The sequence below is a fragment of the Macrobrachium nipponense genome, chromosome 29 (assembly GCF_015104395.2).
Source record: "Macrobrachium nipponense isolate FS-2020 chromosome 29, ASM1510439v2, whole genome shotgun sequence".
Taxonomy (NCBI): Eukaryota; Metazoa; Arthropoda; class Malacostraca; order Decapoda; family Palaemonidae; genus Macrobrachium; species Macrobrachium nipponense.
The window spans coordinates 46,957,655-46,979,758 of record NC_061092.1 but is presented as its reverse complement, the minus strand read 5'-3'; the positions used below and the strand labels follow the sequence as shown (position 1 = coordinate 46,979,758).

The window sequence follows — 22,104 nt, the reverse complement described above, 5'->3', positions numbered from 1 at the left end:
TCTTTACCACCATATCCACAGTTGTAATTAGTTACAGTGTTACAGTATAACTTTTCTACCTGTTATACATGTGAAAATATTATTCTTTCACCAATTATCTACATACACACTATCCACAGCTCCATATAATCTGCAAGCACTGCAGCCTCCAAAATTTCATAACCATATATGTATATAGTACATATATTATAGAAATAAAAATGAACAGTCAACCCTATGGCTGGCAATAATGTGTGAGCAGAAAAACACAATAGTAATGCTGTTAATGGTGATATAGAACACCAAGAAAGAAGTATTGTAAGGGGGCAGGCCCTGGATAGACCACTGTTTGCTTGGAAGCTTTCCTGACTGTTGTTGGCTTAAAAGCAATATCATATAAAATGTCATTTTTGTATATGTAATTGCATAACTATAGTTTCTAACTGGTGCGGCAGCTAAAATCTCAGGTAGCAATTCTTTTGTTTTGGTGTAGGAACTAGCCCTGACCACTATCGGGAGAAAGAGGAACAACTAGGCAAAGGCATGTCAATTTGTTTCTGCCAGAAGATGACGTTGGTTGTCGATCCTCACCTAATGATGGTTTGAAATTCGTTGTTGTTTACCAGTTGTATATGCAAATTGGTGAAGAACATATTGCTTATTGTTGGTAGCTTTTCTCATCAGATAGGTCTTTGGTTAAAAGGCTAAGTTTTCCCCACCGACTGGACTAATTTTTCTAGATTTTGATGCAAGTTTGTTGTCAACTCGCTATTGCAGCAGAGGATGTAATACGAGATTGACTTCATTAAAGTAAGATATGCACACAATTTGCACTTCATGCAGGGGTCAGGTTTGTTCACCATCATTAACGTGAGATGAATGTATTGACAGGGACACAAAACAATGGAAAGTACTTCCTCTCCATTTAAATAAGTTAGAAAGGGATAGAAGGAGAAAGGCTAATTTTAGGCATGACAAGACAACTGCTAGTCAGGATAGTAGTAGTATATTGACTTACTTGTTTCTGTACTTGTTAGGTCTCCTACTCCTTCCGCAGTCTTAACACACCAACCATTACCTAGCTCCCTCGTTGACACCCCCTATGCCATTGCCAATTTGTAGTCGAAATTAGAGTCCAAATTTGATCGTAAGTTTGAGGTCATTGTGAAGTCTATGGCTCAGTTAGGGTCATTGTTCAAAGCCCTAATGGAGAAGGTGAGTAACTAAGGTGTTAACATTGCAAGTGACGTGTTAGTGGAGGAGCTGGCTGCCCATCCTGCTGATTCTCCTAGGCAAAGGTCACTAGCACACTCCCACGAACCTTGGAGAAGCCATACCTGAAGCCCAAGGGAGGTCAGCGGGGTCTGCCCACAAATAGTCGACCCCTCAGATGCACCTGTTGCGATTTCCCCAGGCATCTAAGGCAGCCACTGGAAAGGCATCTTTACGGAGGTGTTGAAGCTTTCGTCTAGCTTAGAGGCGTCGAGCCTGAAGAATAGGTACCAGTAGCGGTTTAAATAAAAATCTAGGCCATTGAAGAGGCCACCATCAGATACGCCCAGTACCTCTCAGGTGCCTCTCATGAAGTCTAGAGGCAATCCTTTAACATAAGATCAACCGTCTTGCAGTTTCTGGGACTCTACAGAACATTTCTCTTCTGTTTGTGAGGATGAGAAAAGGCGTTTCAAAGAAGCCATGAGAGCTTCTTCCGATAGAAGTAAGTGTTAGCATATCTGGTACTGTGGCTGCGCCCATTGGCGCCAGCAATTGCAAAACCTCTCAAGCTCCCACAAACTCCTGGACATTTATTCCTGTAGACCGCTCATTAGTGCCCAAACATTCTATAGCTTCAAAGTGCCCAAAAGTGCACACTCGTTTGTCTTCTCAGGAGTTTCCTGTAGCGCCCAAGCACCCAGAAGTGCACACTCCACGGGATGTTTTAGAACTACCTGCAACGCTCAATTCTTCTGCTTTAGCTCCTAAGCACCATCGTCTATGTAATCGATTGCAGATCCTTCATTACAGCCCATTCAGAAGAGGTTGGATGACATTTTCAAATTTTTGAAGAAGCCGTCCACTGTACCTTGCCCGACTTTGGAAGTCCGTTTATCTCCTGCTTCTTCAGTAGAGGAAGACGTGCTTAAAGAAGCAGAAGAGGACTCATCTTCAATGGCATACAGGTCAATTCTTCATTACCTACTTTGTAGTTTCCCTACCTATTTTACTCCAGCAGCTCCTGCATCACCAATGTCTACTTTCATGATGAGTAGCCAGACTCTGGATCAGAGTAAGCTTCTTCCTAGAATGGTACTTTCTATGTCTGCTAAGGTGCATAGAGAAGCAGACGAGTGGCTTTCTATCAAGAGAAAGCAAGGGGAAGGCCTGTTTCCCCTTTCCTCTAGCAAGACTACCTTAGAGAAGGTACAGTCAACCCCCTCTATTTGCGTACTTGCCTAGTCGCATATTTTTCCATGAATCATATATATAAGCATTATTCACAGAAAATTCATCTATTCGCAGTATTTTTCATTGAGAAATATTCACAAGTGACTGTATTTTCATATAATTTTTGTGACTACACTTTTTGTGATAAAACTGTTAAAATACTACTTAGGTACTATAAGCATTTTTAAAGGGTTTTAAGCATTTGCAAATTTAAGCTATTCACAGGGGCCTGACACCCATCCCCCATGAATATGAGAAGTCTACTGTATTTTTGTTATGCCACGGGAGAAGCTCCCTCATTGGGTATGGCTGGCTCTGCCCAGGAGGACTTCTCAGCACTTATTTATCCTTCTAGAGATTGGCCTTTTTAGCAGCAAAGGTTATGTTTTCGTCTGCAGAAATAGACCACTTATTACGCAACTCGTTTAAGGTATTTGAGGTAACCAGTTTTATGGACTGGGCAGTATGCGCTCTTGCTAGGAAAACTCAAGACTACCCTTAGCTTCCTTCCGAACACGTAGCTAACATTTTTGGGATTCTCTCTTGTTTAGACAAGGGAGTCAGAGACACTGCTCGTGAGTTAGCCTACATTTTTACTATGGGAGTACTGAAGAAGAGAGTGTTATGGGTCTTACACAGCTAAGGAAGTTACTTCAACCCAGAAGTCAGCTCTTTTTTTTTTTTTTTTTTTCCTCCCTTAGTGAAAGACTTTTTGTTTCCACCACTGTGAACAACATTGCCTCATGCCTGCACAATAAATCTACTCAGGATCTCAACCTAAGGAACCTCAGAAGTGCCCATTCAAAGACAGCACTTTCAGGGTGGAAGAGCAAGACACCCTGCCAGGACAAGACCCACAGCATATTTCACAAGCAAATCTATTAGGACATTGTCCTCCTCCAAGCCTGCAACCAAGAAGTGATCAATGCATCCTCCATGCTCCAGTGGGAGCCAGACTCCACTTGTTCTGGGAAAGGTGAGGAAAAAGGTGCGGAACAATAGATTGTTCAGTCCTCAAAGAGGGCTATTCTATCCCTTTCAGGGAAAATCCTCCCTTAGTCAAGAATCCCATCGCCTTGACTGCCTATTCCAAAAACTCAGAGAAGTTGGCTATCTCAGAGAAAGTTTCCACACTTATTTCCAAACGCAGTGGAAATAGTACCAAAGGCATGGGGAGATGGAGAACAGTCCTGGATGTGAGTGCTCTGAATATATTCATTCAGAAGACAAAATTCAGAATGGAAACCACCCATTCCAGTTTTGTATTCACTCACCAAAGGGACTGGATGATGTTGGTAGATATGCAGGACATATTTTTATGTTTCATACATTTCAACAAGAAAATACCTCAGATTTGTCTTCCAGGACTGAGTCTTCCAGTTTTGAGCACTGTGCTTCGGACTGTCAACCTGCCCCTCAAGTTTTCACACACATTCTAGCTCCCCTAGCAGGTTGGCTTCATCTTATGGGGATCAACATTGTCCTTTATTTGGAAGAAGGGCTCCTTCGATCAACGTTGAAGGACCAATGCACAGAAGACCTTCACAAGACTTCAATTAGCCCTGAATGGCTTTCAGGACTCACTTTTGGGCCACTTAGTTCATCTTTCAAGAATTTAATGAAGAAGGCTTTATTCTTGGTTAAGCTGGCAACTGCCAAGAGAATCAGTGAGGTTCAAGCAATTGATATAAGGGTAGGTTTCATGCAAGGTGATGCCACATGCTCCTACAATTTAGGATTTCTGGCAAAGAACGAATAACCGGTGAAACCCTGGCCTCAATCTGTCAGTATTAAAAACCTCAGCAATACCTTAGGTACGAACAACGAAGAAAGAGTACTTTGTTCAGTAAGAGAAGATGCAAAGAACCTCCAGTAATCTGTGGTGTTCAGTCAAAGACGTGTCTCAGCCTTTAATGGAAAAAATTCTCTTTTTTTCTTAAGAGATTTAATAAAAGAGGCACACTCTCAAATTGGAGAAGAACATCTTCCTATTTTTAAGGTTAGAGCGCATGATATTAGAGCTGTGGCTATGTATTTAGCCTTCAAGCACAACCTCTCGCTATCTTCCATTATTCAAGCAACTTACTAGAGGTTCAAATCAGTTTGCTTAATTTTACTTAACCCTTAGTGGACAACGGAGTGACTCCTGGTGAGTAACAATATTACGCACCATTGATTTGGGGGAATCAAGCAGGAAAGAGGTGGCATTATGAACTGTTATAGCCCATAAATTCACTAATGGCAACTTTTAGACTGGCTAAGTTGAGACTGTCTTCCAGTGCTGCCAAACCAGTGTGAAATGCGCCAATTCTGGCTCATTGGCATCACAAACGACGCGTATTGTATTTTGCGTCTAGCGCATTTTCTAGCCCAATTTTAATTGGTTTGGTGAATGTTCTGGCGCATTTCTGAAAACATCTTTATATAATTTTGGGTAAATTCAGGCATAATCAATTCGTTCTAAGGTGGAAAAATTGTATATCACAGGTTAAACTGTACTGGACACTCTCTCTCTCTCTCTCTCTCTCTCTCGTCTCATCTATCTCTTTCTCTCTTCTCTCCATCTCGTCTCGTCTCTCTCTCTCTCTCTCTCCGAGATATTTCCAAAACAACTATTGTTACTCAGCACTTTTATATGATTATCAGAAATACTAGTATTGTAATAGTTATACTTGTTTTACAGGATATATCGCTGTTGTTTATTTCCCATTATAATTCTCAAAATATAATTCTTGAGTCCGTAATTAATAAAAATTAAAGCTCTGTGGAAATTTTGCCATAAAGCAGCTATGTCTGATTACACGCAATAACCTCATTGGTATTACTCAACACTTTTATATGAATATCGGGACTAGGCATATTGTACTATTTACAATAGTTTTACCAGAATATACGTATTGCTGTTGTTTATTTGTTGGCGCAAAAATGGTAGGATCCCTTTTTAATGACAAACCTTATTTTTTGTAGAATCTGATGCAACAGCAATTTATTTTAGTAAAATAATTGTTATATTATACAATGTAAATGATGATAATTGTTATCATCATCATTATCTAATATTACTATCATCATCACTAGAATCCATATATAGGGTGAAAACTTAATAGTATTCCCGCCAGTTCAGCTCTCAAAAGAAATAGTTCTTAGAGAGGGACTGAAGCCCGTTGAGAAGCTAGATACACTAAAACCTAACCACTCAGAACCTGAGTGATGTACAATGATATATGGGATAACCATTGTATAGGGAACCAAAGAGAAACTTTGACTGTCCAAAAACAAACCAGGGCACTAGGGTTTGTAGTACTCCCGACTCCTCCTTGCCCAGGAGCGGAGCCCATGCTACTAAATAGTGGGTAAGATATTGTACACTGCACGACAACACTACCAGTATGACTACCTCACTCACCTGTATCAGACCAGTCCAGCAAATGACGTGTCTATTCCTTAAACTGCCCGAAGGAAGAAGGAAAGATACAAGAGAAAGAAGGAGGCCAGCCTACTCACTCATTCTCTCATCTCATCCACACAATCATCTTAGGTAAGATACTGTCATGCATTATGATGACAGGTATAGGGAAGTTTGCCTGTTGGGTCCGCAAAGTGCAGTTTACCAATTTGACTCTCACTGCATTTGTTAACGAAGCGACAACGTAGCCGGAATTTTGACTACGGCAGTAGCGAGCTCGTCAGCAAGCAAAGAGGTGCTCTGCTTTGAGGAGTAGTGGGGCAGTGTAAGGACGTGGTCCGGTAGCCCTTGAGTAAACTGAAAGAATCCCAAGGTAATCTTCGTGATATTGACCGTTAGGTTAAGTGTTTATTCTATATTGTATATAGAACATTTGTATATTTATTGATGCTTGTTTTACACAAGTAATTGTTTTGTTTTAGGAGTGGGCAGCAAATACCGTAATATGTCTTTGGTAGTGATCACCTTTTGTTACGTGTGCTTTATCTCTCCATGGGTTTTCTTTTAGGTAATTGTGTTAAATTTGGTGTTTAAAATTTTATGGAATATGACTTTTAAAGTATTGTGGTTTTGTGTTGATACTTTAATTTTGGTGTAATTAGTGTTGTCATTGTAAGAGGCTTTTCTTTTGTTTTTCTTTTAGGTGTTGACCGCAAGTCACGTACCGACTATTTTGTCCTGGTCTATTCAATTGCTTTATACGTTGCTGTGTGTTAATGTATTAGTTACGATTGTTTATTAGTTTGCATTTAATTATTAGGTAGCTATTATTTTGGTTTATGTTCAATGTTAAGTTTTTGTAATAAATATATTTTTTAAAGAAATTGGTTTCCTTTCTGCAATATTTACCATTGTCTTGTGTATGAACCTTTTATGAAGGGAACGGTCTCCTTTACCCTAGTGAATTAAGCCATAACAAGCTAAACTATAAAATTCATGTGACAGATACAAAGGTGCCCCGTTAAGGGCAACTATGAGTTACACAACCTGTTGGGCAGCCACCACAGGACCCAGGGAAAACATGTCCATAGATCTGTGAGCAACATCCTTAAGATAGATGGAGGTGAATGTGGACTGGCGTAACCAAGTACCAGCGCTCAGCACTCCATGTACAGCCAAGTTCTTTTTGAAAGCCAGAGAGCCAGAAAGCCACAGACATGGTGATGGAATCATCAAGAATCAAGTATGCCTGTCTGATGGCTTCCCGTATCCAAAAAGAGATAGTGTTCTTAGACACCTCTTTCTTTGTAAGGCCTGTACTGACAAAAAGTCTGCGGCAGCCTGGTCTAAGGTGCAGAGTCCTTTTAAGATAGTAACGCATGGCCCGGACAGGGCACAACAAAAGCTCTTGAGCATCACCACCCACAAAGTCAGTCAGTGATGGAATGGAAAATGAAGCGAACCTGTCATCATGCACCGAGGGATTTTGGGTCTTGGCCACGAATTCCGGAACAAATTCGAAGGACACTGACTTCCAACCCCTGGTGTGCTTCACCTCATAACTCAGACCGTGGAGCTCTCCTACCTTTTTGGAAGATACCAAAGCCAAAAGGAAAACTGTCTTGAGCGTCAGGTTCCTATCAGATGAGCGGCGCAAGGGCTCATATGGACTCTTAGTCAAGCTCTTAAGCACCAAGGAAACATCCCACGTTGGGGGCTTGAACTCTCTAGAAGACGACTGCTCAAACCCCTAACTAGCAGGGAAAGTTCCCAGGAAGAGGAGATGTCGATACCCTTCAGGCGTAACACCAAACTCAGAGCCGCCCTTTAGCCTCTAATAGCAGACATGGACAAACGTTTCTCATCTCTGAGGAAGGTGTCCAGCTGATTTCTGAGAAAAGCCTCTCTCTCGGAGGAGATACTTGATAGTCTCCAACTGTGAAGAGACAGGGATTCTACTGGCTGGTGGAACCTTTCTGCATGGGGCTGACACAGGAGATGCCGCCAAGGGGAAATCTCCCTCGGAATCTCCGACAACAACGACAGCAGAACTGGAAACCATTCTGCCTGAGGCCACAGAGGGGTTACCAGAGTCGTTCTGAGACCCTGTGAACCCAACAGCCTGTTCAGAACCTGATGGATCAAACAAAATGGAGGGAAGGCATATACTTCCAGGTTGTCCCAGGGATGTTGGAATGCATCTTCTGCTAATGCCAAGGGATCTGGGACCACTGAACAGAACACCTCCAGCTTCCTGTTGTAATGTGTCGCGAAAAGGTCCAGCATGGGTCTCCCCCAAATCTGGAAAAGCCTGTCCACCACCACTTGATGAAGGGACCACTCTGTGCCTAAGATCTGATCCCAGCGACTGAGTTTGTCTGCGACCACGTTCTGCTTCCCTGGGATATATCTGGCTGAGAGCTCTACCGAATTGCTGATTGCCCACTGGTGAAGTTCGACGGTAAAGGCATGAAGTTGCTGAGAAACTAGGCCTCCCTGTTTGTTCATGTACGCTACCACCGTGGTATTGTCCGACATGAGAACGACAGAGTGACCCTCTACCATCACCCCGAAACGCCTTCAGACCCAGGAAACCCGCCTTCAACTCCAAGACGTTGATATGCTACTGCTTGTCCTCTAAACCCCAAATGCCTGAAGCGATGAGGCTGCTAATTGCGCGCCCCAACCTGCGAGGGAGGCGTCCGAGAACAGAAGGAAGTCCTTCGTTGGTGGTTGGACGACCAACCACCAACGAAGGTCTTCTCTCATTTCCAAAGACAGTGGGACCATAAACAGGGGAGAGTTCCCCGCCGGAGACCAGAATTCCCCCAATCTCCATTGCAGAGACCGAAGATGAAGGTGCCCATGAGGGACCAGCTTCTCCAGGGAAGATAGCACTCCCAGAAGAACCTGCCCCTGATGAGCTGACTGATGCGACTTTGAAAGGAAGTTGCGAGCCACAGCCCGCAACTTCTCCAATCTCTGATCCGACGGGAAAACTCTTGCCACTGTTGTATCGATGACCATGCCCAGGTACGAGGTTCAACTTTTCCTGGTTGACTAATATGCCCAGGTCCAGACAGAACCAAAGAAGACGATCCCTGTCTTGCAGCAGCTTCTCCCTGGAAACTGCCAAGACCAAACAATCGTCGAGGTACCTCAGCAAGCGGATCCCCTGAGCATGGGCCTAACTTGACACGAGAGAGAAGACCCTTGTGAACACTTGAGGGGCTGTGGTCAACCCGAAGCACAAGACTTTGAACTCGAAGATCTTGTCCGCAAGAGAGAAGCAAAGGAACTTCCTGGACATGGGATGAACAGGGATTTGGAAGTATGCGTCCTTCAAGTCTATCGACAGCATGAAGTCGCCTTCCCTCATGGCTGCCAACACCGAGCGCGGGGTCTCCATCTTGAACCGTGTCTTCCTGATGAAGCGATTCAAGGTGGATAAGTTAATCACAGGCCTCCATTTTCCCGACGCCTTGGGCACCCAGAAGATATGACTGTAAAACCCCGGGGATGGACGCACTACTTCCGCTATTGCATCCTTGTCCAGCATTTTCTGCACTTCCTCCTGAAGAGCCAAGAACTTCAGAGAATCTGGGGGATATGTCTTCCTGAGCTGCGGCTTATCCGACAGAGGAGGAGAGAAGTTGAATGGCAACAGGTATCCCACCCGAAGGACATCTACCACCCACTTCTCCACCCCGTAACCCTGCCACTTGGCCCAATGGCCAGCCAGGCAAACCCCCACCCGTGGCGCAGGAGAGGGAGAGGCACCCGACCTACCGACAGTTCCCTTGACCTCTGCCCCTGGGGCCTCTTCTTGGTTTAAAGGAACGAGAGCGAAAGGGGCGTTGATCCTGAGACTTGGGCTGTGTCGAACGGGAAGGCCCTGCAAACTCGAGGTCCTCGATGGCCTACCAGGTGATGATCTCTTCGACTGCTGCTGGACCAGGGGAGGAGGAGGGGCCAGACGTCTCCGAGGGCGGGACTCTGATTTAGACACAGCTTGGTGCACCAGTGGTCCTTGGTGTCAGCCCGATGTTGGTCTACTACATTTTTGAGTTCTGTCCGTGGAAACAAAAATTGCGACTCCAACAGATCACCGTTCCTCAAGGCCAGCAAGCGACCTCTCCAACATAGACAAAGCCGCGTCCCTCCTAACCAGAAGAAGATTAGCCCAAAAATTGGCACTGAGGTGAGCCAAATAAGAAAACGCCTTGCCCCCGGACTGAAAAAGACTGGCAAGCGAGGCGGCACTCACCAACCCATCAGGGGACCTGTCAGAAGCTATCTTGGCAATCACCACAGACCAGAGGTCCAACCAAGAAACTGTCTGCAACATGGAGGCCGCCGTAGATTCCAAAGCTAAGGCGTCTTGTGGAGATAAGGACGGTGCCACTGACCTCACCTGTTCCAAAGTCAAACCAGGCTTCAGGCGAATGACGTCTGGGTTAAGGTGGTGTGGCAACAAAAAAGCAGAGCTCGTAGCATAGTACTTCCTATGTCTTGTGAGAGGTGGGGATAGTAGTTTGGTAGAGCCTCTAGAGCGAAGTGAACCGTCCCGGTCAGAAACAGAGGCGTTAACCTTCTGCAAGACCGACTGAACGTGCCCTGACAACGGCAGCTGGAGAGATGATTTGGGGTCCTGAGTAGCTCCCACCAAGGCTTCCAAACAAGGAGGAGTGTAAGACGACCGAGCCTGAGTCCTACTTTCCAAATTGTTGAACCCATGAATGAGATCAACAACCTCCGAAAAGGAAGACAGAAACTCCTGTGTGCCCCCCTCTTCCTGCTCTGGCACCGGCGACCGACAACGAGAAGGATGTTTAAACTTTTGAATCAACCTTATTTTTCATATACTTTTGCAACACAAGGGACCACCAAAAATCTCTTGCAAAACAACGGTAGGCTATTTGAAACAATTCACTAGAATTAGACAGATAAAACTATAATAAAAGTATAAAAAAAACAGAGAGACACTTACTTTGAATAGCTTTCCTGAAGTACCTCTATATTTTCATTAAGTTGCTTGATGATACCTTTACTGCTAGCATCAACTGCATCCAGTCGAATGGAACTTGATGATGTCATCTCTTCTAGTTCTTCAGTTTTAGCTCGCAGCTGACGTTTTAAAAATTTGTCATTTGACTTACTTTCTTCCTCTAGTCTTTTAAAATTGGCCAGAGTAATTTGGTATTCCCTTTTCAATTCTTCATGAACAATTCGAAGTGATTCACAGTCACCTCTGGACAGAACAAGGTGATCTTCTAGCTCTTGAATTCTACCAAGAAGTTCCTCTCTTTGCTCTTCATGTTCCTTTACAAGAAGTCCATGTGCTGCTAAGGAACTGTCTTTTTCATTTGACAAGGTAATGATTCTGTTATCTTGGGAACTTATACGTTGATGAAGATTTAGAATCTCCTCGTGATGCTCTTCCTTCTTTTTGCTAATTTCTGCCTTCATCTGTTCTAACTCACTTTTCATTCTTTCATTGTCTTTTACAGCTCTGCTGTGTTCTAACTGCTTTCCATTGAATGCCATTTCAAGTCTAACAACCTCCTGAGATAATTTTTTTATATTTGAATTGTAATCATCCTTGATTTTCAAAACTTCTGCTTGTGCCTTTCCTCCCATTTCTTCCATAAGTGAGGAAACTGTGCTTTCTAACCGAGATACTTCATCCAAGGCATGTTTTTCTCTTAAGAGTGCCGCATCCTTTTCAACCAGTGCATCCTCCGCAATATGTACGCTTTCTGAGACACGTTGCTTGGCATCCTCTAACCTTTCATTTACAGTTCCAAGCACTTTGGTGAGGTAATCCTGTCATTAAGGAATGGCTAAAGTAAAACATTTAAGGTTATTATAAGTAAGGTGTGACATTTTCAAATTCAATAGACTAGTCCTCAATTATCTATTTTGATTAAGTGTTTACTAGTGTAACTGGATAAAAATTCAATTAGTTTAAATTAAAAAATAAAGCTACTATGTATCAAATAATAATAAAAAAAAATGCTGGAAGCACCAATGATATGTAAGTATAAATTGTAGCCTCTCATCTAAAAAAAATTGTCAGTAACACCTCAACTAAATGGACCTCTGACCTTATCAACTGCATTATTATTATTTTTGGTTCTGCTACCATTTTTTATGTTTAAATAAATTACTTAAAAGTGAATGTTAAGTGTAATGCACAAGTTAGATTAGGTTAAGAACTATGTGGAATTGCTGTCAAATGTATGATATCTATGAAGTACTTCAGCTTTTTAGTGGCCAAAGTTATAGAGAACCAAAGTTTAAATGCACAGTACCCTTAAAAGCAAGGCAAGGCATTCTAGAAAACTGAATAACTAGTTCTTAAATGAACAAGCATACAATTAAAATAGAAAATCATACCTTACTCTTCTGCAAAGATTTTGTTTGAAGTAACAGGACACGCAAGTCTTCACTCTGATCTGTAAACTGCTTGTTAAGGTTGACATACGACTCCCTTAACTCTAAACTGGACTCCTCCTTTTCTTTGTCTACAGCCTTGAGTAAGTTTAATTCCTTCCCAGACTGTTCCAGTTTAAATATAAGACCATCCATCTGAATTGGAAAGTTACAAAAAATGAAAAAATTAAAAGTATAAAAATCAACATATACTTAACTTTAAAAACTTTTTAATATATACAATACAGTATGTTCTTATTTATCTGTGATAATGAATTGTTAATCACACTGAATGGTCAAAAATAAAATTTTTTAAAAAGTAATTTGCATTTTTCCTAACTAAAGAGACCTGAGGTCTTTTATTTTAGGAATTACTTTTAGTGAAACTGAAAACAGCCATTAAACTTTCAAACAAGGTAGTTAGGCAGATAACTACAGTCTGGTAGGTGGGAGTCACGCCTACCTGGATGTAAACATTCCAATTTGCCTTTTGGCCCAGGTATCAGGTCGAGGGGTGGCATGAGGCGGGCATGAAATGTAATGTATAAAGGCCCTTAGTTTGTATAGTAAGAAAAATACGAATTATACTTTCAAAATTTGTGATTTATTCCTACTTGACATACAAACCATCAGTCCTTTACATTAGGAAGACTCAATCATTGGATGGAGGAATCTGAGCGAGTCTCTGAACTGACTGGAGTTTGCCAAACCTGGGTTTCACTTCCCCGTTTATAGTGTGAGGAAGAGTACCACGCCTCTGACATATTGATCGGAGTATAAGAAATACATAATTAAATGTCAGACTTCTGGGCCTTTTCACACAAGTGAGGTAAACGTGACCTCATACGAGAATAGGGTAGGATGAACCTAAAAGTTGGAGACAGTAAGGCAAATACAAGTATTGGGTTTGTCTTACTGTCAGGGCCTTCTTCCTCTCCTTGCTAGAGGAAGGAGTGGGTTTGCTTCAATGAATCTAAAATTAGAAAAATAGAATGGATGCTCGATGTATAAACTTACCTGCATTGGCCGCCAGTTCCAGTATGTCTCGGCTTGAATCCACTTTCTGCCCTAAGGAAGAGAAGAGGGATGAGAGGGAAGGAGAGGCCAGTCACTCATACTGTCATTTTCCCTTCCACAACCAAAAATTTTAGGTGAGATGCAATCTGTCCTGTTAAAGGAGCTAGGTAAGCTACACACTTGTTGAGCAGCCATCACAGGTCTCAAGGAAAAGGTGTCCAATGACTTGTGGGCAATGTCCCAAAGGTAGAAAGAGGTAAAGGTGGTCTGTAGAGATTACGCTCTCACTTTCAACACCTTAGGAACCGACATATTCTTCTGGAATGCAAAGGTTGGACCAATGCCCCTGACTTCGTGAGCTCTTGGACAGAAAATATCACTGTCGTCTTTGCCAGCAGAATACACCCTCCTGATCGTCTCAGAAAGCCAGAAAAAAATTGTGTTCTTGGACGAGCCAGTGCTAATGATAGAGTCGTTGACACTCAGGCCAGAGATGTCGAGTCCTCTTCACATAGCGCCGCAGCACTCTAACAGGACAAAGCAGCATCTTGTCTGGATCATTATCAACATATTCCTCTAAGGAGGGGATCGTGAAGGACTTGAACCTGGTGTCAGGGACCAATGGATTCCAAGTCTTCACTACAAAATCCGGAACAAAATAGTGTACCTGATCCCCATCCCATGGAGTGTTTAACTTCGATGGAAAGTCCATGAAGGTCACCTACTCTCTTTGCCATTGCCAGGACAAGCAGGAAGACAGTCTTGAGGGTCAGATCCCTATCTGACCACTCTGGTGAAGGCTCGTACGGTACACGAGTCAGGCTCCTCAAAACGAGAGTCACAATCCCACTCAGGGGGGGTGAGGTCCCTGGATGGGCAAGACTTTTCAAAGTTTCTCATCAGCAGCAAAATCTCCAGTGAGGAGAGGTCTACACCTTTCAGCTGCAAGACTAAGCCAAGTGCAACTCTACAGCCTTTCACAGTTGAAACAGAGAGAGGCTTCTCTTGGCAAAGGAAGATGAGGAAGTCCATGACCTGCTGTATTGTGGCTCTGACCAGAGACCCTATTTATGACACCAACCACAGAAGACGGCCCACTTTCCCTTGTGTACTGCTGCAGAGGACTGTCTGAGGTATCCAGCTATCTCTGTTGCTGCATGGTGCAAAAAGCCTCTGGCTCGCAAGAGATGCTGGATAACCTCCGGCTGTGAAGACAGGTGGTACCACTCTACGTGAAATCGACACTGAAGGTTGGGCCATGAGGGAATCTCTCTTGGTGCCTTGGAGAGCAGAGCTGGCAGGTTGGGAGGCCTTTTGGGAGCTACCAGAATCATTCTGAAATTTGGAGTGATCAACATCCTGCTGATCACCTGGCAAATAAAAATAAAACGGAGGGAAGGTGTACATGTCGAGGTTGTCACACAGGTGTTGGAATGCATTCTCTGCAGTGGACCATGGGTCTGGCATGATGGAACAGAAGACCTGAAGTTTTTTGTTGCGCCGGGTGGTGAACAGATCAATGACTGGGCGCCCGCAGCCCTACAGTTCGAACAACCTTTCCATTATGTCCGAGTGAAAAGACCACTCTGTCCTATCACTTGATTCTGGCAGCTGAGCTTGTCTGCCACTACATTACTCTTGCCTGGAATGTATCTGGCTGATAGCTCTACCAAGTGAGCTACCGTGGCCACTCATGCACCTGAACTGTCAACTGGTGTAGCAGGATGGGCATGAGACTCTCCTAGCTTGTTGACATAAGCCACTACTGTGGCGTTGTTGCTCATCAACACCACAGTGACCCATCACTCGATCCTGAAACTCTTGGAGAGCTAAGAAGGCCAACTTGAGTTCCAGGATATTTATGTGTGAAGGGGTTTGTCTTCTCGGTTCTACATTCCCGAAGTCAGCAACTCCCCAGGTGTGCTTCCCATTCCTTGGTCGATGCATCCAAGAACAGAAGCAAGTTGAAAGGGGGTAATATGCAGGGATACTCCTATTAAGAGGTTCCTATCATCCCTCCACCAGTCTAAATCCTCTCTCACCTCCTCCGAGAGAGGAATCGGAAAGGACTGAGGTGTCTCAAGACTGGGACCAGTACTCCATTCTCCACTGGCAAGAATGGTGTAATAACTGTCCATGAGGGACCAGCTTCTCCAAAGACAACACATGACTAATCCCATTGAGACAGGGACAGCTGCACTGCCTCCCTGAACCTGCTGACACGAGAATCTGAGGGAAGGACTCTTGCTGCTACTGTATCTATTAGCATGCCCAGGTACTACTTTATCCTCTGCTTGGGGATGAAATCGGACTTCTTGAGATTTACTATGACTTTTATGCTGTAGCAAAAATTAAGCCAATCCCTGACCTGCAAGCAACTGTGAGCGGGAGCTAGATAGGATGAGTCAATCTCCGAGATGCCTCAACAGACGAATCACATGCGAATAGGCCCAAGCTAACACAAGGGTGAACATTCGCATGAACACCTGGGGAGCAGTCGAGAGCCTGAAACAGAGTACCCTGAACTGGAACACAATCTCCCCAAGGATAAAGCAAAGGTGCTTGCAGGAGGATGGATGGATGGGTGGTTGGAAATATGCATCCTTCAGATCCCTTTAAGCATGAAGTCATTCTCCTTGATGGAGGTGACCCTTGAGCAGGCAGTCTCCATTGTGAACCAAGTCTGGCGAAAGAATTGGTTCAAGGGAGGGGTCTGTAACACCCTGAGGCTTTTTCTACGAGAAAAGTATGGCTTTGGAAGCCTGGGGACCAATCTGACATGATTTCCACTGTGCCCTTCTTCAGAACGGCATGCACTTATCACTTGAGTGCGCCATCCTTCAGCAAACAGGGAACGTAGGTTAGGAGACAAACCAGGTTGTTGGTAAGAGGTGGCTGAGACTTGAAGGGAAGTAGATATCCCTCCCAAAGGTTATCCACTACCCAGGTCTTGGCTCCATGTCACTGCCATGTTGCCCTAAGGCTCGACAGCCAACCCCCCCACCAATGGCAGCAGCTGGAGGGGAATGCTGCCCTTAGTGTCCTACCTCCTTCTTCTTCCCTTGCCCCCTTTTCTGGAATAGAACGAGGGTTGAATCCTGGCAGAGGAAGAAGGCTGGGTGTTCCCACAAGCAACCTTTGAAGCCTAGGTCTTAGAGGCAGAGGAAGTGCTAACCTGACCCAAGGGTAGGGCTAAAGCAGCATGCAAAAACCCAGAGGTCTTGGCCACTGCCTGGTGGACAAGGTGGTCACGTCTTCAGCCTGTCGCTTGTCCACCACAGGATCTACCAAGTGCCTACGGAAGAGGGAGGCAGACTTGGGACCTACAGACCTGAAGACCCTCTTCAGCAACAGGTTTGCCCACAGGTTTTGCCATCTGGTGGGTGAGGTAGATGGCCCTAGTGCCTCCAGACTGGAACAGTCTCCTGGAAATGGAGTCCTCTCCAGGGAAGACAGGTTTGCTACCTCTTGTTGCAAGATGGAGACCCTTTCCAAAGCAGCCTGCTTTGGGTGAGGCAAAGAGGGGGAAAGAGCTTGTCTAAGAGGTTTGACCGAAGGGAAGTCTCTTGTCCAGAGACAATGTTATTCACTTGGTCGAATACCCCCCTCAGCAAGCAAGGACTATGGTAGCCCCACCGAAACCTTTGGTTCCTTCTTAGGACCCCAAAAGGATTCAAGGCGTAAAGGATGATCCATAGAAGCCGTGGCCCTTCCTTGAGATCAATGTGCTGACCGATCAGCATGATGATTTCCTGGGGAAGAGGACCATTAAGTCCTTCCAGGGTGTGATCCTCCCAACCTACTTTCCCTGCAAGAGGGAGAACCTTTGCAGATGCCTGGGACGCTACCTTGACTACTTGGGTGTATGACAAAGCCGGTCTGAGAACTGAATTAGGGATGTAGGACATTGTAGCCAAAACCAGAGAAGAGGCAATCTCCTCAGAATCCCTCCTGTCTGGCTCATGCCTCCCAGTAAAACACCAGGAGGTTGAGGGGAGGAGGAGGTTGAGGAGGATCTGGCACTCCCACCTGTCCTGCCAGAAGAAATAGGAGAGGCAGGCCACGGGCCGTTGCCAACCTGCGGTGGTGATGGCTGCACGAGTCTAGGAGAGCGCTTATGCTTTGGTGAAGTGCTGTCCCAAGGAGAGCGGAGAGTTTCACTTGAGCATATCCATGCATTTGGCTCTGGAGAGCAGGGCCGATCATGCAAATGCAATTGGGAGTTAGCGGAGTCGAGCACTTGGGTATCAGCTGTCATGAACTTGCACCAAAACCTCCCAAGAAGAAGACTGCACAGGGGACCTCCACTCTGCCTCTTCGGGTGCTCGGACCTGAGACACCAGGATGGGAACATGGCTAAGCAATAGAAACAGTGCTGGCAGGAAGCACCAAAACACCTGCATGTCCCAGCAATTTCTCTTGACCTGTGCCTGAACCAGACTGGGGAGCGGACTCACTGGTACCGGCTCGGGGTGCCTAAGTTTCTGCGGCATCCCTAGCACTTGGAGTGACTCAGCTCGGCCAAACACTTGATGCTCCCATATCTCGTGCAGAACGGTTAACAGGAATGGTTTCCTTCCAAGTGTCTGAAGAAACTCAGGAAAAGACAGGTGCACAGCATGTACCAGTCTTAGAAGTAGAATTCTTCAAAATGGTATCAGGAGTGCAGACTGAATAGGTCTGCATGCTTTAGGCCTCTGAGACGCAAGACCCTGGGTAGGGTATGCGAATCGGTTCCTGAGCCCAAGGTGCTGGGAAGAGCCCACAAGAGATCCAACTGCCTCCCCTGTGGAGGGAGGCAGCCCCTTAGAAGTCCCATGGTGTGAGACTTCTAAGAGGAGGCAGCAAATGAAGGCAAAGCCAATGAAGACAACGACACCTCATGGGACCTATTCTTCGAACTCCTCTTCGTTATCTTCTTCAGTATGGCAGTCAAGTCCCCCATCCAAGAAGGAGAAACAGAAACCACAGGGGTAGCTGGGACAAAAGGAGCAGCAGGAGCAACCCGGATGGTAGGAGCATCAGGAACAGCATAAGCGGTAACGGAAGCAACTAGAACAGCTGAGGCAGAACGCACAGCAAAAGCGGCCTGGTCAGCACAAATAACAGGAGCAGCTCAGGCAGCAGGAGCAACTGTCTCAAGAGGCACAACAGGAACAGCCAGGACCACAGGAAAACCCAGGGGCTAGGGCACTGCATACTGAGGTGTTGTCCCCACCCCACAACAAAAGGGACAAAGGAGAGATCTCTCCCAAAGAGACAGCCAGAAGGGGAAGCTTACCAGAAGAGAGAAATAACGACAAAGAGTTGGTCACCAAGGGTGCCGTTGGGGGCTTATAACCCTCTGATGATGCCTTGGCAGCCTTCCTCCAGTACTGTTTCCTCCCAGTAAACTTTGCCCACTGTACAGGCGAACAATTGGCACAAATCAGATCAGGGTTACAGTCACGCCCCCTGCAATACTAACCACCTTGTTTGTAAGTTTAATAACAGCCGTTTCCAGCTTCGCTGAAAGTAATTCCTAATGTAAAGAACTGATGGTTTTTATATCGTGTAGGAATGAAGTATCTATTGATATTAACCCTTAATGGATGTATACCATGATATGAGTAACAATAACAGGTTCTGAGTGGTGGATGGATTAACTCATGGAGTATCAATATTATGCGCTATCGATTTGTAGGAAACTGGCGGGAAAGAGGTTCAATTACTTCAATGGCCTTTAAGTTTACTAATGGCAATTTTTAGACTAACTCAGCTGAACGTTTGTGGGCATCTCATGATTCGGTGGTGTTCTTGACTTGAAGGAGGCATGTTGTGCTTCTTTCTCACGTGATGTCTTTTTATACATCTGCTCATAATATACCCAGGGGTTTCTCTTGGTTTTAGTTCTTATCTCTTATGTTTGTTTGTATGGTGTTTTTACATTGCATGGAACCAGTGGTTATTCAGCAACGGGACCAACAGCTTTATATGACTTCCGAACCACGTCGAGAGTGAACTTCTATCACCAGAAATACACATCTCTCACTCCTCAATGGAATGGCTAAGAATCAAACTCACGACCACCGAGGTGGGACGTAAACACCACACCAATCACGCCACTGAGGTGCCTTATCTCTTATGATACATATTATGTCAGTTATAACTGTAATTTTCAAAAGAAAAGTGCAAAAAAATATTAGAAAAAACATGTATAATCCAAAAAAGTTGCTGCATCTCTGATCAGTAAATTTATGCAAATATTTTACAACAAATATACTCAGAATTTGTTACTGATTTTAGTTATTATTTTTGATATTGCATGAGCTATAATTATAATTTTACAAAATAAAATAAAATAAATTATTAGAAAAACATGTATAACTTGGTAAAAATAATGATTGTCTTGTAAAAGAGGTCCAAAAAAGGTCTGTAAATAGTAGTCACTTTCAGCTTCCGGTGGAAGGTAGGGAGAATTAAAGAAAAATTTCTTCTTACACCATGTGTGTTTGCATCTTCCTCTTTCCATTGATGTGCTTTTTCTTAAATTGGCTGACTTCAAAGTTTGCCTGGTCTGGGGTGCTGGATATTGATATTTTAGCCTGGCTCTTAAGGTTTAATATCAAGGCTTATGGGACAATTGTTTTTTAACTGTCTTAAAATGTTATTTTCTTAAAAGTCACTCTGGTTGCTTTTGGTGTATAACACTAATTTATCTATTCATAAGGTAACTTGAAGTATAAGAATATGCAAATATTTTCATATGCTTTCTGGCCAAAAATTTTTAATATATAGAGATGTGAATGCTAGGTGTAATTTATTTATAGTAAATAAAGAAATCTAACAACCAGGTCTAGGAACAAAATCTTGGCTTAAACAAAAGAATAATTTCATAGGTGATTAGTTGTTAGTAAGCCATAATTTTTTAATTTGTTCACAAATAAAATGTAAATAATTTTGTTTCTATTAAAATCCAAGTATTCCTCTAACAAATATAAAATAAATCTTTTCAAGATAGCAATTTCATTGTCACTACTCATTGTATAACTATGTTCCAGGTGGTTCATGTTGCCACCACTCTACTGGTTGCGTCACACAGGCTCTGCACACCTGTTGATATTAGTGGATGCATTCTAGCAACAATAATACTTTCAAATTTACTTATTTATATTTTTTCAGCATCGAGGCATAAAACCAATCAAATAGGAAACTGAGTGATCTCCAATGAACCAACTGGGGTTCAGCCTACCTGAGATTTCCTTCCTGGTCGTAAGAGTGAGGAAGGGAATCCAGCCACTGACTTTTGATCGGAGTTAAAGAACTGCAAGATCAGAGTCAGTCTTCTGGTTTTACTTATAAGAACCATTATGTCAGAGACAGTACAGCAAATACAAGTACGTAATGGGTTTATCTTATGTCCAGGTCCCTCTTCCTTGCCTTATGAAGGAAAGGGGTAGACATTTACTTCTATTATCTAATCAAAGAAAATAAGTTACTCCAAGGACAGTCTTACCTGCATCGGTCGCTCGGTCCAGCATGTAATGGTCTGCATTACTCTCTATCCAAAGGGAAAGAGTTGGATGAAAGCGATGAAAGGCGACCCAGTCACTACCACAGTCACGCTCACTCGTACCGTGCAACGAGGCGAGATACAATTCTGTCCAGTTAGAGGAGCTGGGTAAGCTACACAACTTGTTGAGCAGCCACCACTGGTCTCAAGGAAAAGGTGTCCAAGGGCCTGTTGGTAATATTCCGAAGGTAATGAGAGGTGAAGGTGGTCATGCCCAGAACCTGCCTTAAAAACCTGATGAACCGACAGGTTCTTACAGAATGCAAGGGATGGGGCAAAGCCCCTAACCTCATGAGCTCTCAGACGAAGTGTACCGGTATCGTCGTCAGCAGCAGAGTACACCCTCCTGATTATCTCACGAAGCCAGAAAGAAATAGTGTTCTTTGAACCTCCAGTGCTAATGAAGTCATTGACAGACAGGCCGGAGACGTCGAGTTCTCTTCAGGTAGTGCCGTAGTGCTCTAACTGGGAAAAAGCAGCATCTCGTCTGGATCATCATCAACAAAGTCACTCGGGGAGGGGCTGGTGAAGAACTCGAATCTGGTGTCAGGGACCTATGGATTCTGAGTCTTCACTACGAAGTTTGGGATGAAGTCAAGCATAACCAATCCCCATCCCCTAGAGTGTTTTACATCATAAGAAAGATCATGTAGTTTGTCAACTCTCTTTGCCAATGCCAGGGCAAGCAGAAAGACTGTCTTGAGGGTCAGATTCCTGTCTAAGGACTCTCAAAGGGGCTTGTAAGAGGCACGAGTCAGGCTCTGAAACACAAGTCATGTCCCACTCAGGAGCCTGAGATCCCAGGGTGGGCAAGACCTCTCGAAGCTCCTTATGAGTGATGATATCTCAAAAGAAGATGAGATATCAATACCCTTCATATTCAAGACTAGGGCCAGTGTGGCCCTGTAGCCTTTTACAGCTGAGATGGAAAGGAACTTCTCTTGGTGTCTCTTGGTGAAGGAAGACGAAGAAATTCACAACCTGCTGAAGAGTGGCTCCTACCGGAGAGATTCCTCGTTTACAACACCAAACATAGACTGTCTGAGGTTTCCTGCCATTTCTGTTGCTGATTGGCGAAAAAAGCCTCTCGCTTGCAAGAGATGGTGGATAAACTCTAGCCATGAAGATACAGGGACTTGCCTGGTGGTACCGTTCAACATGCGGTTGGCACAGCAGGTTCTGTCATGGGGGAATCACTCGGTGCCTTGGAGAGGAGAGCCAGAAGGTCGGGATACCAAACAGCCTGAGGCCATTTGGGTGCCACCAGAAT

The 22,104-nt window shown here is 44.2% G+C and overlaps 1 protein-coding gene across 5 annotated transcripts in view; it reads right to left on the bottom strand.

Moving 5' to 3' along the window:
• Nucleotides 1–22,104, bottom strand: part of LOC135206259 (myosin-11-like) — a 1,008,036-nt gene that overhangs the window by 15,563 nt on the left and 970,369 nt on the right. For all 5 annotated transcript variants that reach the window (XM_064237668.1, XM_064237666.1, XM_064237664.1 and 2 more), the window contains 2 exons: nucleotides 12,230–12,421; nucleotides 10,821–11,656 (listed from right to left, as the gene is read on the bottom strand). In XM_064237668.1, the coding sequence (XP_064093738.1) occupies nucleotides 10,821–11,656; nucleotides 12,230–12,421 (1,028 nt within the window). The remainder of the gene's footprint in view (nucleotides 1–10,820; nucleotides 11,657–12,229; nucleotides 12,422–22,104) is intronic.